Source organism: Anomaloglossus baeobatrachus, chromosome 6 (genome assembly GCF_048569485.1).
Source record: "Anomaloglossus baeobatrachus isolate aAnoBae1 chromosome 6, aAnoBae1.hap1, whole genome shotgun sequence".
In the NCBI taxonomy this organism is placed as follows: domain Eukaryota; kingdom Metazoa; phylum Chordata; class Amphibia; order Anura; family Aromobatidae; genus Anomaloglossus; species Anomaloglossus baeobatrachus.
Genome location: NC_134358.1, coordinates 540119952 through 540137945, shown reverse-complemented (window position 1 = coordinate 540137945; position 17994 = coordinate 540119952). Strand labels below are relative to the sequence as shown.

The following is a 17994-nucleotide window of genomic DNA, read 5'->3' as shown; positions in this document are numbered from 1 at the left end:
GTGCTATCAAAATAATGTAGGAACGTACCGCAGCAAAACCACAGCAAAGCGCAATAAAACCACATGCGGTTTACACATACATATATACAAAGTCTACACATTACAAACATGCATAATTCACATATATCCACATTACACATATACATACTATACATATTACACAAATATATACAGATTCTACACATATATACACATCACATATATTTATCATATTGCCCATATATACAAATTCTACACATATCCCCATTGCACACACATACATAGTACACAGATAGATTTCAAATATATATCCACAATACACATTCACATATAAAAATATAAAACACACATGTCCACATTGTACACATACACACACACACATACACACACATACACACATACACACACACATACACACACACACACACGTACACATACACACACACACACACGTACACATACACACACACACACACACACACGTACACATACACACACACACACACACACGTACACATACACACACACGTACACATACACACACATGTACACATACATACACATATATACACACACACAGACATACACATATACACACACACACACACACACACATACACACATGTGTACGTACACACACATACACACACACACACACACAATTACACACACACACACGTACACATACATGTACACATACACACATGTACACACACATATATACACACACAGACATACACACATACACACACACAGACACACACATACACACATGTGTACGTACACACACATACACATACATACACACACACACAGACATACACACACATACACATATATACACACACACATACACACATGTGTACACACACACACACACATACAGATATAGCCTTTCTTAAAATGACAATGATACCAGAATGCAGAACGATATTCCTATGCAGAAAATTGTAACTCAAAAACTCACTATACAAACTCAATGGCTTTTGTAACATTTGTGGTATCTTTAAAGCTCCATCTGTACATATTACACACATATAGAGTTTCCACAATTCCATACACCTTACACAAGCATGCATATACATTACACATGTATATTTAAACCCACTACACATATTTCCTTCTTTTGCAGAGGTGTAACATCCCAGAAGTATAGACACTTGACGTCTTTGTCCCTTTTCTGCTCATCTCCACATAGCCCCTGTCTCAATCAAGTCATATCAGCTGGCAGATAGAATTGAAAAAGTTTGTGTCCACTTTTTACAGACTTTTTGTTTCCCTGCTCAGTAAATTTTGTTGTGGTCTCTAGGCATAAATAAGCTGAGAGGAGATCAGAAAAAGACAGACAAAAGAGTGACAAACTTATCAGTAAGACCATCAGAGCAATCTTACTGATCGAATCTCAATTAGGCCTTGTGCACACGCTGCGGTTTTTGCAGTATTTTTGCGTGTTTTGCATTTTCTTCCCCAGCAAAGTCTATGAGATTTCAGTTTTGCTGTACGCATGTTGCAGCTTTTTTTTGGCTGCGTCTTTGTGGTGGTCACAAAGATGCAACTTGTCAATTCTTTCTGTGTTTTTGAGCCCTTCCAGTCAATAGATTTGACTTAAAAAACACATTGGGCAAAACGCAGTAAAAATGCATCTTCGTGTGTTTTTGCAGCAGTGCGGTTTTTTTTAACAACAACGCTGCATCTTTGTAGTAAAAAATAAATGCACTGTGTGAACATACCTTAAGAATCCAATATTATGTTTCCATACCTCTGTAGTTGAACGCTGGCACCTATAGTCCTCGGTATGTATATTTCACAAGGGAAACAGGAGTGACTATCAGGAATTGTACATGTCCTTCCTTGCTGCGCTTTCTAAGGCCCAATTGATTGTTAGTCTTCATCATTAAATTCCAATTATCTAAGTAGCCGACTTTCATAAACTACAGTAATACAGTCTCCTATGAGAAGCCGGACTTATTACCCCAGAAGATCATGTCCATTGAAGTCTAATGGAGTCCTCCGCTTCTAATTGTTTTTTTTCCAAAGCAGCGGTTATCTTCCAGTCTACGACCAAGCCGCAACCCATCCTTAAAAAAAGGGCCTCGAGAAAGATGAAAGGCTCAAGAATATCAGATAAATTGATCGTCAGCGAGAGCAAATATTAGTATATTGTAGTGAAGTGACCTCCAGATGTGTATGGCGTCACTTAAGAACAAGGCTTAGATGTGAGCAGTCATCGTATCGCATGCCTTTGATTCTTTATTCTGGTCCTAATAGCAGACAGTAGCCTGATGTGATTGTAATATGAAGATCAGAATACATTAATGAGACCATCGGAGAAAAGAGGACAAAGCAGAACTGGATATTGTGGCCAGAGACCCTCAAACACTTGTGCAACTGGGTGCTATCCCCTCCAACCCTCATCTTCTCCCATTATCATTCCGGCTCAGTTTGGATACGGGAAGACGAAGGGGTCAGAAGCTGCTGGACTCTTCTGCCATTACTATCAAAAAAACTGCTGAAACACCATTACAAATGTGAACAGGGTGCTAGCTAAAAATAAACAATCTATATAAAGTGAAAGCTGCACACCAAATTCAGAGAAATATGAACAAGCATAACTGCTTTATAATACATAAGGAATGAAAAATACAACTAGCCATATGAAAAATGGAAAAATTGAAATGTGACATTGCATAACTGCTGAGGATTATTTGAAAAAAAGAGATATTTAGCTAATGTATTGATCAATTCATTACTGCCCCATAACCAACTTCACGGTAATCTCTTATTTATGGGGTCCCTAACCAAATGTTACCTCTATATGCGGTTAAAACCTGCTTGTGTATGGGAAGCCAGGGACCTGGCTATATAGGAAATTGAACAAACATGGCTAAAAGTTGATTGTTATGCAACTTTATTCTGTCTGAGCCCTTTAGCCATGTTTGTTCAATTTCCTATATAGCCAGGTCCCTGGCTTCCCATACACAAGCAGGTTTCAGCCGTACATAGAGGTAACATTTGGTTAGGTACCCATGCACACAAGCAGGTTTTAACCGCACATAGAGGTAATGCACACAAGCAGGTTTTAACCGCACATAGAGGTAACATTTGGTTAGGTACCCATACACACAAGCAGGTTTTAACCGCATATAGAGGTAACATTTGGTTAGGGACCCCATAAATAAGAGATTACCGTGAAGTGGTTATGGGGCAATAATGAAGTGATCAATATATTAGCTAAAAATCCCTTCTTTTTTTTTTTCAAATAATCCTCAGCAGTTATGGAATGTCACATTTCAATTTTTCATATGGCTAATTGTATTTTTCATTCCTTATGTATTATAAAGCAGTTATGCGTGTTCATATTTCTCTGAATTTGGTGTGCAGCTTTCACTTTATATCTTCTGCCATTACTGGCCAGAAATGGAATTTATCCATGGGGTTTTACAAAGCCCTAAAAATGGGTTCCTATAGGTTCACAGTATAAAAAGATCAGGGTCTTCATCCCCAATCATCTTTGCTTGATGATGTCATGGATTACAGATTGTTGGCTGCCAGTGATTTATGATGAATTTTCGTACAATACATCCATCAGCAGAGGTGTCCACAAGCGGCGCAATAATGGTCGACACAGGAATAGCCAAACCAAAAACTCATGATCTACAGTCAGCTGTTTCAGGGCCATTGCCTCTCATCAGTGCACGGCAGGGTTTGGCTGGCGGAATAAGACGACATAGATGCCGTTTTGGAAGGTGGAGCTGAATTAAAGGGGTTGTCTGGTCTTCTGATAAAAGTCCGCCGTCACTCTATGGGACTGCTCACCTCTGAATCCTTATTGTGCGTGCTGTCCAGATTATCCTGTCTTGCCATTGAAGGCGGGCGGTCCTATTAATGCAGGTATGTGATTTTGGTACTTGCGGCCACATTCTCACCATGTGTAGTAAGGATTCAGAAGTCTGCAGTCACATTGAGTGCTGGAGATTTTCATCGGAAGATCAGATAACCCCTTTAAGAAGGCCATTTATGTGTTGGGTATTAGGCCTTGTGCACACACTGCGTTTTGATGTGGTGTTTAGGTGCAGTTTCTTGCCCAAATCTGCCTGTCTATCCTTATCCCAGCAAAGTCAATGAGCCTTCTGAAGTTCTGTGCACACGTAGCTTCTTTTGTCCTTGCAGTTTTGGGTGCAGAAAAAAAAGTTGATTGATTACTCTCAGTGAGAGAAACAAAATTAAAATTTTGTCGTTGTGAAACCTTTTAATGGCTAACTAAAATAAAATAAAATCATGTTACAGAGCAAGCTTTTGAGACATCTCAGGTCCCTTCATCAGGCATGGTATGAGAAAATTCCTGAAGAAATACAAATATATACATAAACAGAAAAGAGGGATGGCATAATAAAAGACATTTAAATAAACATACAATGAGCTTAGAGAGTGAATCCTTAATTAGCTTTGATTAGTGGTGTGAACGTTTTATTGTCCAAATATCCATGTAGGATCAGAAGTCTGCTGCCCTCACAGTCTCTCGAGCTGACCTCTCAGATTTTGTAATGGGCCATAAATCCGCCTGACAGGTTGAGTCCTTCTGAAAAAAAAAAAGTAGCATGTCAATTGCGTGTGTTTTTCTTCCTGAGTTTTGTAGCCCTTCCAGCCATTGATTTTACAAAAACAAATGCATGACACAAAAACACACCTAAAAACACGATTCCTTCCCCGGCTCCAGTGATGCCTCTCCGCTGTTGCTCCAGTCTTTATTGACATGCTGCAGCAGGTGACATTGCACATGACCACTGCAGCCAATCACTGTGCTCAGTGGGTAGTGCCATTTGCATTGTCAAAGCAGGTAGGTATTTAACAATTGTAAATGGAAAATTTCTTTAAGGAATGTTGCATTGTACCGCACCTTGGAGTATGGTGTTGCCATATAAATGCCTAATATGAATCAATAGGACTTTGCTTTCCTCCTGTCACATAATTTTGTGTGTGTAAGTCTTCATCTATATAATCAGTGTTTTCGGTGTCACAGCTACTATCTCCCCAACAAGTTCTCGTCCTGCGATGTCCAGGAATACCACGACTTTCTGAACAGCGGTGGCGGAGCCTGTCTGTTTAATAAGCCATTAAAGGTGCGGGCCATTATTCTTGTTTTCTGTAAGGACGACACATACAAATTTTGGGGAAAAGAAGGGACCCTTGATGATAAACTGATCAAAGATTGTCTCATTGATGGCACCCCCTGTAATCAGCTGTAATCTGTTGGAGAACATGACTGTAAGTGGTTAATACCTCAACAACAGCGCCACCACAGGGGATGGGAAGTATTACACAATACCCCATTAAAATCAATTAGATATCAATGCAGGGGCGGACATATTACTGGTGCAACCTCTGCAGCCGCCAGAGGTGCAGAAGAGGTTGTGGGGCCATTTCTACCTCCAAAGCAGGAGGAATTGTGCATTAAGATGAGTTATTGGGCTACAATAGGCCAGACGCTGTTCTTGTACAATGGCCTTTTGCCATCTGTGCCCGCTCGCTGTGATAGCATATCAATAGAATAAGCCATCACTTAATGTTTGTTGTTGGTCAGACCTCTGGTATCCCCACCGATCCTAAAAATGAAAGGGGCGCAGAGCTGGTACTCTCCTACTTTGTTTTTCCTCTGACAAACTGTGCAGATAACAACAACAATGCCCGATTCAAGGAAAAATTTAGAGGGGCTACACTAACACTGCACCCAACATATTCTCAGGCCAGGTAGGGTTCCTAAAATTAGTAAACCATCTACAGTGGCTTCATAGGTATCCATATTGCACATTAAACATCAGTACATGGATTAATTGCTGTACTCTGGATTCAGTGGTGGGTTCCATTGCTTTTTTCATGTTCTGTCCTGGCATTCTGTATTTAGTAACCTCTTTTTGTACTAGATATTTTTAGCAATTTTTGGGGCTATTTGCTGTGTTACTCAGCAGGTTTCATAGAAATTCAGTTCTGCTCCCTTTTTCATCTCTTTCTATTTTTCCATAGATTAAGCAGCTAAATAGGAAAGGGTTCTTTACAGTTAGAGCAGTCAGACTGTGGAATGCCGACCACAAGAGGTAGTAATGGCAGACACTATAACAGCTTTTATATCAGGGCTGGAGGATTTCCTCAGTACACACATTGTCGGTTATAAATGATTTAATGATAAAAATATATACTTGGTGGAGGAAGGTTGAATTAGATGAACCTAGGTCTTTTCTCAACCTAAGGAATTATGTATTTTTGCACTGAACTAAATAATAGTAATCAAAAAGAAATCATAAGTTTAGTGAATTAGGTAACCTTTAGATCTTTCTTGGAAATTCCCGCAGAATTTCTGTGCTTCTTATTAATTGTATGGCCATAGTCTCTATAGTGCAGATATAACACTTGTCTTTTATTTTGCTCTTCAGCTTTTGGATCCCCCTGAATGTGGCAATGGTTTTGTTGAAGCTGGGGAAGAATGTGACTGCGGCACTGTGGCGGTAAGCAAATGACAAATTATATAGAGGGTGGTCCAAACGTAGGTGGACAGTATGTGTAATAGGGTTATCAACAGGGTTGTATATATATATATATATATATATATATATATATATATATATATATATATATATATATCTGGTGGTCCAAAAGTAGGTGGACTGTATGTGTAATAGGGTTATCAAACACGGTGCAAAGTGAAACTGACTCAGTTGCCCTTAGCAACCAATCAGATTCCACCTTTCATTTTCCAAAGAGTCTGTGAAGAATGAAAAGTGGAATCTGATTGGATGCTAAGGGCAACTGAGTCAGTTTCACTTTACACCATGTTTGATAACCTATTACACATACTGTCCACCTAATTTTGGACCACTTTTGTTTATATATATATATATATATATATATATATATATATATATATGAGAGAGATATACACATATTAGTGCTCAGCATAAATGAGTACACCCCCAACCTTTAGTTTTCTTTCAGAATCAACATTTTCTCTGGAATACCATACTACGGAATACTACAGAATATTCCCGAAAATGTTCAATTGATTGCAAATAAGATGTGTTATTGTGCCCATCCCAAAAAAGTAATTTTCCTAACAAATTCATTCCAGACCATGTTTAAAAAGGGAAGGAAAGTAGTTTAGGCTACACAATTCTAATTAAAATGAATGACTATGAATATAAAACTCCAATACTTAACTAAAAATTTCCTTCCCATTTCATGCTGTCAGCAATGGCACCATATGAAAGAGAAATGTCACAAGACCTGAGAAAGAAAATAAGTTATTTACACACTACAAACTACTGGGACTCTTTACTCTGCAATATTAATAGCAAGACAAATGTTTTAGAACTGCAGTAATCGCTTCTACACTTGATGGCATCTCAAAGGGGAGCAGTACAGAGGAAAATGTCTAGTGCCTACAGTGAGATTTGGTAGTTTCTATGTCCTAATGTGGGGATGTATGATGGCTTCTGGTGTCGGGGGCTACATGTCATAGATGGTATTGTGAATTCACAAATTTACTGCTCTATATTGAAAGAGAAGATGCTCCCATCACTCCATGCCCTTGGTAGACGTGCACTTTTGTAACATGACAATAATCCAAAACACACCTTTGATGCATTTCTGAAGAAGAACAGGTTGAAAGTGTCTTGTAATATGAGCCCAACCGAACACCTATAGGGAATTCTGAAGAGACAAGATGTCATCACTCTCCATCCAACATCCAGGCTCTAAAAGAGCTTGTTCTTGGTGAATGGAAAAAGATAGATGATGTAATATGTCGCCAACTTGTTCATTCCGTGCCTAGAAGACTTGGTGCTTTCCTTAATAAAGATGGAGGTCAGACATAGTTGTTTTTTTTATATGGGGTGTACTCATTTTTGCATCAATTAATTTAAGTAAAAACAAAGCTTTTGTAATGGAGGTTATATCATTAACCTTACTTTCATGTTATGGATTAAAAAAATGTTCTATGAAACTCAGTTGTGTCCAAATTTAAAAAAATCTTATTTTGTTCGGTGAGATCTTACTTTTCAACTAGGGGTGTACTTATTTATTTCTTTTTTCCATACATGACGTTGTGATACAATGCTACCTGTGTCACAAAGCAGGTAATTTATGAGCTGGTAGTGATATTATTATGAAGTGAAGGAGCCTTGAAGGAACAGCTCAGGATTTTCCGTCCAGGACAGAAGGGCTTGGTGTTACTTTCCCCTTCCGTGCCTTTCAGTTGGTCCTATTGTCTTCCCTTTGTTTGCCGGTCATGATGTTCCTCTGGGGAGGGGAAGCCTTCACATTTCTTCCCAGCCCTGGAGGGACCCAGGACTAACCAGCACTGGCTTTTCTCATTTTCGAGATCCCAAAGCAGCTGGGTGATCTACCTCCATTTATGTATTTACATTCACTCTTGACTCACAAAATACAATTACTAAATTGTGTTCTTGCTCCATAGGAGTGTGCGGCTGAGGGAGGGGAGTGCTGCCGGAAATGTATGTTAACAGAGGGATCACAGTGCAGTGACGGGCTGTGCTGCTCCACATGTAAGGTAAAAGGAGACCTTCACCTGTCACAGGGGGCGCTGGGTATTTATCAGGTATACAACTTAAACCAGAAGTATACATCCACTATCTAAAAAGACATATCTGCAGGTTTTTCCCTCCGCTCTCTATAAAGACACATCTGCAGATTTTTCCCTCCGCTCTCTATAAAGACACATTTGCAGGTTTTTCCCTCCACTCTCTATAAAGACACATCTGGAAGTTTTTCCCTCCTCTCTGTATAAAGACACATCTGCAGGTTTTCCCCTCCGCTCTCTATAAAGACACATTTGCAGGTTTTTCCCTCCACTCTCTATAAAGACACATCTGGAAGTTTTTCCCTCCGCTCTCTATAAAGACACATCTGCAGGTTTTTCCCTCCGCTCTCTATAAAGACACATCTGCAGGTTTTCCCTCCTCTCTATAAAGACACATCTGCAGGTTTTTCCCTCCGCTCTCTATAAAGACACATCTGCAGGTTTTCCCTCCGCTCTCTATAAAGACACATCTGCAGATTTTTCCCTCCGCTCTCTATAAAGACACATTTGCAGGTTTTTCCCTCCACTCTCTATAAAGACACATCTGCAAGTTTTTCCCTCCTCTCTGTATAAAGACACATCTGCAGGTTTTTCCCAGCCACTCTCTATCAAGACACATCTGCAGGTTTTTCCTCTTCTCTATAAAGACACATCTGCAGGTTTTTCCCTCCGCTCTCTATAAAGACACATCTGCAGGTTTTTCCCTCCGCTCTCTATAAAGACACATCTTCAGGTTTTTCCCTCCGCTTTCTATAAAGACACATCTGCAGGTTTTTCTCTCCTCTCTCTATAAAGACACATCTGCAGTTTTTTCCCTCTGCTCTCTAAAGACACATCTGCAGATTTTTCCCTCCACTCTCTATAAAGACACATCTGCAAGTTTTTCCCTCCTCTCTCTATAAAGACAGATCTGCAGGTTTTTCCCTTCGCTCTCTATAAAGACACATCTGCAGGTTTTCCCTCCTCTATAAAGACACATCTGCAGGTTTTCCCCTCTGCTCTCTATAAAGACACATCTGCAGGTTTTTCCCTCCCTCTCTATCAAGACACATCTGCAGGTTTTTCCCTCCCTCTCTATCAAGACACATCTGCAGGTTTTCCCTCCGCTCTCTATAAAGGCACATCTGCAGGTTTTTCCCTCCGCTCTCTATAAAGACACATCTGCCGGTTTTTCCTTTCGCTCTCTATAAAGACACATCTGCAGGTTTTTCCCTTCGCTCTCTATAAAGACACATCTGCAGGTTTTTCCCTCCGCTCTCTATAAAGACACATCTGCAGATTTTCCCTCTGCTCTCTATAAAGACAAATCTGCAGGTTTTTCCCTCCCTCTTTATCAACACACATCTGCAGGTTTTTCCCTCTTCTCTATAAAGACACATCTGCAGGTTTTTCCCTCCACTCTCTATAAAGACACATCTGCAGGTTTTTCCCTCCGCTCTCTATAAAGACACATCTGCAGGTTTTTCCCTCCCTCTCTATCAAGACACATCTGCAGGTTTTCCCTCTGCTCTCTATGAAGACATATCTGCAGGTTTTTCCTTCCGCTCTCTATAAAGACACATCTGCAGGTTTTTCCCTCTGCTCTCTATAAAGACACATCTGCAGATTTTTCCCGCCTCTCTCTATGAAGACACATCTGCAGGTTTTTCCCTCCCTCTCTATAAAGACACATCTGCAGGTTTTTCCCTCCCTCTCTATAAAGACACATCTGCAGGTTTTTCCCTCCCTCTCTATAAAGACACATCTGTAAGTGTTTTCCTCCGCTCTCTATAAAAACACATCTGCAGATGTGTCTTTATAGAGAGCGCAGCTTTTTCTCACTATCTGACATTAAATCAGAATAAACCTTTTTTGGTTTTTGGTCAATTAGGAACCAATATTATTTATATTTGACAAATGTCGGAATAATGAGAGAGAGAGAATGTTTTAAGGTATTTTTATTACTTTCTGCAAAGTAAAAAGTTTATATACACTGAGTATTATGCCTTTATATAATATGGCACAGCCCACATGATGTCATGTCTATGTAAGCTTCTAATATATTGGTAATGAATATGGGAATATAGACATGTATTACTGCTATGAAAAAGATGTAAAAATTGAGATACTTTGCACACAAAATAGCCAGTTTTGTGTGAGCCCAACAGCCAACGGCAAGACGACCTCTTTTTGTTGGGTCCCAATCAAACTAATGCCTCTCTTTGGGTTAAAAACCTACAATTTATGGGCGGACAGGAACCTGCAAATGGAGAATTAAAATCGCCTAAAGCTAAAGAGCAGGAGTGCTCAATCAGAAGGCACGATCCTGTAATCATAGAAAAAGACTGATGGCACATAGTGTCTTTCCAATGTGAACAGGTGCATACTGAATATGACACATAGCAACAAAAAGGAGACAGTTGCACTCTGTAGTGCTAAGATATGTGGCACAATAAATTTGGGAATACAGTGGAACCTCACTTAACCAGTAACCCAGTTAGCGAGTATTTCTCCTAACGAGCAAAGCTTGCTGTAAATTTGTAACTCTGTTTACGAGAAAGCTGAACGAGCAAAATCCTCACCGCACACACTTCCGGTTCCGTACTTTCACCGCGCTCTAACCCGCTCTTGCAGTCCACACAAACACGCACAAGCACGCACTAACACGCACACACATATTATGCTCACCTTACCTTCCGTTCCATCGCCAGCCTCCTGGAACTTGCAGTTCTCCGCTACAGGATGTGTATCGAGTAACTATCGCGACGGGACTTCCACTGCCAGAGCGCTGATGTCAAAGGCAGGAGCCGCTTGCCTCTGATTGGCCAGCACGCTGCCTTTGAGAAGCGGCTGACAGAGGAGGAACCATCGGTCCAAATGGTTACCCGATACACATCCTGTAGCGGCGAACTACAAGAACCGAGAGGCCGGCGAACGGAAGATAAGGTGAGCATAATATGTGTGTGTGTGTGTGTGCGTGTGTGGAATGACACAATAGGGGACCAGGATGGGGCATTTAACACGTTGTGGAACGAGTTGTCTGCATTGCAATGATTTCCTATGGGAAATCTTGCTTTGCTGAACGAGTAACTTGGTTAACAAGCACAGTCCCAGAACGGATTGTTCTCGTTAACCAAGATTCCACTGCTATAAAAAATAAGATTATTAGGACACAAAAAATGGCCAGTTTTATGTCAAGCCAACAGCCAACGGTAAGGCTAGGTGCTTGAAGTCTTTGTACGGCTCACACTGGGGATAACAGCGTGACTGGATGTAGTGTGCAACAAAAAAAAAAATGGAAAAGCCCTTTGTGAGGCAAATCCCGGGATATGAAGATGAATTATGACTCCAGTCATAATCCCTCATCACTCCCTGGCAGTGCCCCCTCCCTTCTTGTTCTCAGTGTTCCACTTACACCTCCATGGCCATGTCCTGTGATATGGAGATGAGGTGGTGTGGGAACAATGGACACAGGATGACTCCCTGCCGTCACCCTGTAGTAGGAGCTGCTAGCTAGTTAGCAAGGCTATGGAAATAGCCAGACAGAACGACTCCAGTAAAAAATGGTTCATATCTCGCAAGCCATATTTCCGATAAATATGGCAACCATAAAAATGGTGTCTCCGCATGCGGACGATGCCGGCACACCCTTTTTATGGGAGCAGGACATTGGGAAATGCCCCAGGCGTGATATCAGCCAATGGGGAACTGGCAGACAGGTCATGAGTCCCCTCGTTCTGTAGCTAAATTCATAACTGTCACAATGAGAGCATTGGCGTCCGCCTACGACGCTCCCAGGCAAAGTTATGGCCATATTCCATGTTGTGGATTTTGTCCATAACTCCAGCCAGGGGTGGGGCAGTGCTCCCTCTGAGGTCACTAAGGTAGGAGGGGACCTGGATTTGGCCAGGTTGATAACCCTACTTCGGCCATTTTCCAGTGTTCTTTCGCTGGGGGCACGTGTAGGAAACATCTGTGGGAAGGATCCTAGAAACCTGGGTACAGCGCCCCCCTGTGGCCAGACGCAACAAGGTAACTGCTGGAACTGTGTATGCCTGTTTGTAACCCATGCTTTGATTGTAACTGTACTCTGACATATGTATATTCTGTAGATTCCCTATTGTATATATTGTAGTTTCTAGTGTGCTTTAGGCTGATTAAATTATATAATTAATCTTGGGCTGTTCTGTTATCTCGATCTTGAATCCCACGTCTGTGTGTTCGGCTAATAGTTACCGTAAATCGGTTGGTGGCAGCGAATGGTGCCAAGGATTATTGTGGGGAGGCCAGTGAGATTCGGGGAGATTTTATATATTCCGCCCGCGGAGGTCGGGGGAATATATACCTTACTCTCACCGGGGACCCTTCAATAATCGGCATAAGTAGTATAGCGGCCTCCTTGCTTATCGTCGGGCAATTCCATAATTGGCCTGACTATAAGAGGGGCGCTAGAGAGCGCATCACGTGCTCTGTCTGTCGGTCGGGAGGTATAAAGGAGGGGTGACCCCCACTTGTTACCCCCCGATTGTGACGTACTGGTAGCCAGCGCGGGGGGATTTCTGAGTGACCCCCCCGGTGGTTTGTGACATATTGGTGGCAAGCGGTGGGATCGAGATAATAGTGTGTGTGAGTGTGAGACCCATACTCCCAGACACTAAAGACTGCCTGCAGCAGCTGTGGCTGCTGGGGTCTTCAGACTAGCTCAACACTAGAGTGTCAGAGTGCAGATACTGTAAGGTGTGTGGAGGCATCAGGTGTCAGTTCTGTGTCAGTGACCAAAAGTCTGCAAGAATGGCTGAGGGCACCAGGAGCAGAGCTATGCAACTGGCCAATGCTAAAGCAGGAGCCGAAGAGAGGGAGGACGGTGCTGTGGACAGCAATGAGGAGGTTGCCCACGAGTCCTCCAGGAGCTCGACGCCAGAAAACCGTTCTGCCGAGGACATTGCGCAACCTGGCACTGCTGGACAAGATGAGGAGGAGCTCACCCAAGGTTCCTCAACGAGCCAGATGCCAGCCCTCCGCTCTGAAAGGGACAGTGAATCGCCTAGCTCTGCAGCGTGCCGCAGATCACCACGTGCCATTCCACCGAGCCTGGGAGGCTCGGATAGCCTTCTTCAAATGGCTATGGCCCTTCTCCAGGCTGGAGACCAGAAGGGCTACAAGGAACTCCTGGCAGAGCGCAGGGCAGAGCGGCAAGCAGAGCGTGAGGCTGCGGAGCGAGAGCGGCAGGCAGCGCGTGAAGAGCGAGAGCGACAGGCAGACCGTGACTACCAGCTGCAGCTAGCTCAGCTCCGGCCCTCATCAGCCACATGTGACCTTCGAGACACCAAACTTCCAAAGGTCCGTGTTGAGGACTTCCCAGTGCTGGAGAAGGATGGAGACTTGGACTCTTTCTTGACTGCTTTTGAACGGACTTGCTTGCAGCACCATCTGGACAAGGACCAGTGGGCCAAATACCTGACCCCCCGTTTAAGGGGTAAGGCCCTGGATATCCTTGGGGACTTGCCTGCTGAGGCAGATCAGGGCTACGACACCATCAAGCGGGCCCTGATCCAACAGTACAACCTCACTCCAGAGTCCTACCGCAAGAAGTTCCGGAGCCTACAGAAGGGACCAAAGGACTCCTGGGCTGACCACCGGCGGGCACTTGCCCGAGCTGCCGACCACTGGACCCAAGGCCTGCAGCTTTCCACCGGACCGGAGATCCTGGACTTGTTCATCACGGAGCAACTCTTGTGGAACTGCCCTGAGGATCTCCGCCAGTTCATCCGAGACCAGAAGCCAAAGGGGTCCACGGCTACAGCTGCCCTTGCCGATGACTACACCAACAACCGGGCCCCTGAGGCCAGGAGAGCGGCCACCAGCAGCACCTGGAGAGGGGGTAAGATGAATTCTGCGACTGCCCCACCTGCCCCTAGACTGCAGGGGGTGTCCCCCTCAACTCCCCTCTCCAGGCCCGTGGCGGAACCAAGACGGTGCCACCAGTGCAACCTACCTGGACACTTCAAGGCCATGTGCCCTCAGCGTCCCAAGGCCCCGGCTCCGTCCCCGTCCCAAGGGCCGCCCAAGGTGTATTGTGTGGGTGGGGGTGGTGGTAGGTCCCTGGACAGCTTCCAACCTGTCACCGTCGGCCGGTCTGTGACCATAGGACTGCGAGACAGCGCCTCGGAGGTGACTCTGGTGCGGCCTGAGATGGTGTCCCCCCAAGACTTGATCCCTGGAAAAACCCTCGCTGTCTCCGGGATTGGAGGCACTGACCCGGCGCTGCCTGTTGCTGACATTTATGTGGACTGGGGCGCAGGGCGGGGGGTGAGGGAGGTGGGGGTAACTGATCGGATCCCTGCAAACGTGCTACTTGGGACAGATTTGGGGCAGATAACCTCCCAGTTTGGGCCCCCCCCAAGGGCTGAACCTTCAGCCCGTACTGACATGACTCCTAACAATGTTAATGTGTTATCTATGAATGATGTAAGGGAGGAGGGAGTGAACTCTGATATTTCTGCTTGCATAGACACCATAGACACACACTCAGCTGCAGCTGTGACAGGGGAGGGGGTCAGAGAAAGGTGTGACAATGCCTCTACAAGTAACCAGCCTGTGAGCTGGGATCTGTTGCCCTCTGCAGGGATAAGCAGAGAGCAGGGTGCTGCAGGGGGAGGACCAGTGTGTGGGGTGGGGGCTACCACAGCAAATGTGGGGTCCCCAGAGATTTCACAGCGGGGTTCTGTTGCTGCAGGAGGGGAACAGGCAGGTGAGATTGGGGCCGGTCCAGGAGCGGAAGTGCTCCCAGGTAAGATCTCGGTGCATGGTTCCCCCACAACCGGGGTGTCAGGAAGCCAGGTAGGTCTGCCTGAACCGGCGACTTGGTCAGGAACGGAGGAGGAGCAGGCACGACCCACGGTCGCAGCGGCTGTGGCCGCTGTCACCCGCAGTGGGAGTGCTGGAAGCCAAGGGGCCTCCCGGAGGTCCGATAGCTCTTCCCCTTCTGACCAAGTGGCAGCCGAGTCAGGTGGAGGCCAGGACACAGGTCCCGGGGTACTGACTGAAGATGTGACAGTCTCGTCGATTCTGGCCACATCTAGTCAGGGGTTTCAGGCAGCGTTAGAAGCTGACGACAGCCTGAAAGCTCTTAAGGAGCAGGCGGCACAGCCTCCCTCGGACTCGGACCCGGAGCGAGTGGTCTGGGACCAAGGACGGCTGTACCGGGCCACGGTCCAGCAGGGTTCACCGGAGGCGTGGCCCAGGGACCGACAGTTGGTGGTACCCTATCCGTTCCGGACGGAGTTGTTGCGGATCGCACATGAGATTCCGATGGCCGGACACCTAGGGATCGCTAAGACCAAGGCCAGGTTAAACCAGCATTTCTACTGGCCAAAAATGGGGGCCGATGTGGCTGCCTACTGCCGTTCGTGTGAAACCTGTCAGAGAGTGGGGAAGGCGGGGCCACACCCCAAAGCCCCACTAGTATCTCTGCCAATCATCGATGAGCCTTTCAGGAGGGTGGCTGTGGATCTGGTCGGCCCGCTGGCCATCCCCAGCAGCTCCGGGAAACGCTTCATACTGACGGTAGTGGACTATGCCACCCGGTACCCAGAAGCAGTGGCCTTGTCGTCCATTCGGGCTGACAAGGTGGCCACCGCATTGCTGGAGATTTTCTCCCGAGTGGGTTTTCCCCAGGAAATGCTCACTGACCGGGGGACCCAATTCATGTCCCAGCTGATGGAGGCCCTCTGTAAGCAAGTCCAGGTGCGACATCTGGTGGCCAGCCCGTACCATCCACAGACTAATGGCCTGTGCGAGCGGTTCAATGGCACCTTAAAGCAGATGCTTAAGATGTTGGTCGACTCCCATGGGCGTGACTGGGAGCGGTATCTCCCACACCTGTTATTTGCTTACCGGGAGGTTCCACAGGCCTCAACAGGATTCTCACCGTTTGAGCTCCTGTACGGGCGACGTGTGCGGGGCCCCCTGGCTCTGGTGAAAGAGGCTTGGGAAGGGGATTTGGCCACCCCTGGAGTGTCGGTTATCGAGTATGTCATGCGCTTCCGGGACAAAATGCAGGCCTTGACGCAACTGGTACACGACAATATGGCTCAAGCCCAGGCCGATCAGAAGCGTTGGTACGACCAGAACGCTTGTGAGAGGACCTACCAAGTGGGTCAAGAGGTGTGGGTACTGGTCCCCGTACCACAGGACAAGCTTCAGGCAGCCTGGGAAGGCCCATACCTCGTGTACCAGCAGCTCAACCCTGTGACGTACCTGGTCACCCTGGACCCTGCCCGTGGAAGGCGGAAGCCCTTCCATGTGAACATGATGAAGGCACATCATGAGCGGGAGGCATGTGCGCTCCCCGTGTGCAACCTGCCCGAGGAGGGAGAAGCGGAAACCCTCTTGGATATGCTAGCCCAGGTTAGGGCAGGCGGATCCATTGAGGATGTGGAGGTTGGCCACCAGCTCTTGGAGGACCAACGGTCCCAGCTGTGGGCCACCCTCCTCCCCTTCCGGGGGTTGTTTACCAACCAGCCCGGAAGGACTGACTTGGCTGTCCATCACGTGGACACTGGGGATCATCCCCCGATCCGGCGTTCAGCATATCGGGTCTCCCTGGAGGTGCAGCAACACATGCGCCAGGAGATTGACGAGATGCTGAAGCTGGGGGTGATCCAGGCATCCAACAGCGCTTGGGCCTCGCCTGTAGTCCTCGTCCCTAAGAAGGACCGAACCACTCGGTTCTGCGTGGACTACAGGGGGCTCAATGCGGTCACGGTCGCCGATGCGTACCCAATGCCACGCATCGATGACCTGCTCGATCAGTTGGCCGGGGCTCAGTACCTGACCATCATGGATCTGAGCCGGGGATATTGGCAGATCCCCCTGACTCGCAAGGCCAGGGAACGCTCTGCCTTTATTACCCCATTTGGACTATACGAGTCCACGGTGATGCCATTCGGGATGAGGAATGCCCCTGCCACTTTCCAGCGGATGGTCAACACCCTGCTCAAGGGACTTGAAGGGTACGCGGCCGCGTACCTGGATGACATTGCCGTCTTCAGTCCCACCTGGGAGGACCACCTAGAGCATCTAGCACAGGTGCTCAGGCGGATCCACCGGGCAGGTTTGACCATCAAGCCGGGAAAGTGTCAGCTGGCCATGAGCGAGGTCCAGTACCTCGGTCACCGGGTAGGCGGGGGAACACTGAAGCCCGAGCCTGAGAAAGTGGAAGCCATCGCATCCTGGCCCACCCCCAGGACCAAGAAGCAGGTGATGTCCTTCTTGGGGACCGCTGGGTACTATAGGAGGTTTGTTCCATGCTATAGTAGCCTGGCAAAGCCCTTGACGGACCTCACCAAGAAGAAGCTGCCCTCTGCAGTCGATTGGACAATGGACTGCGAGACAGCCTTCCGGGCCCTAAAGGACGCCCTGTCCAGCCCGCCCGTGCTACAGGC

The 17994-nt window shown here is 46.2% G+C and overlaps 1 protein-coding gene across 6 annotated transcripts in view; it reads left to right on the top strand.

Moving 5' to 3' along the window:
- Nucleotides 1-17994, top strand: part of ADAM22 (ADAM metallopeptidase domain 22) — a 331085-nt gene that overhangs the window by 227099 nt on the left and 85992 nt on the right. For all 6 annotated transcript variants that reach the window (XM_075315606.1, XM_075315604.1, XM_075315602.1 and 3 more), the window contains exons 15-17: nucleotides 5000-5099; nucleotides 6408-6479; nucleotides 8447-8539. In XM_075315606.1, the coding sequence (XP_075171721.1) occupies nucleotides 5000-5099; nucleotides 6408-6479; nucleotides 8447-8539 (265 nt within the window). The remainder of the gene's footprint in view (nucleotides 1-4999; nucleotides 5100-6407; nucleotides 6480-8446; nucleotides 8540-17994) is intronic.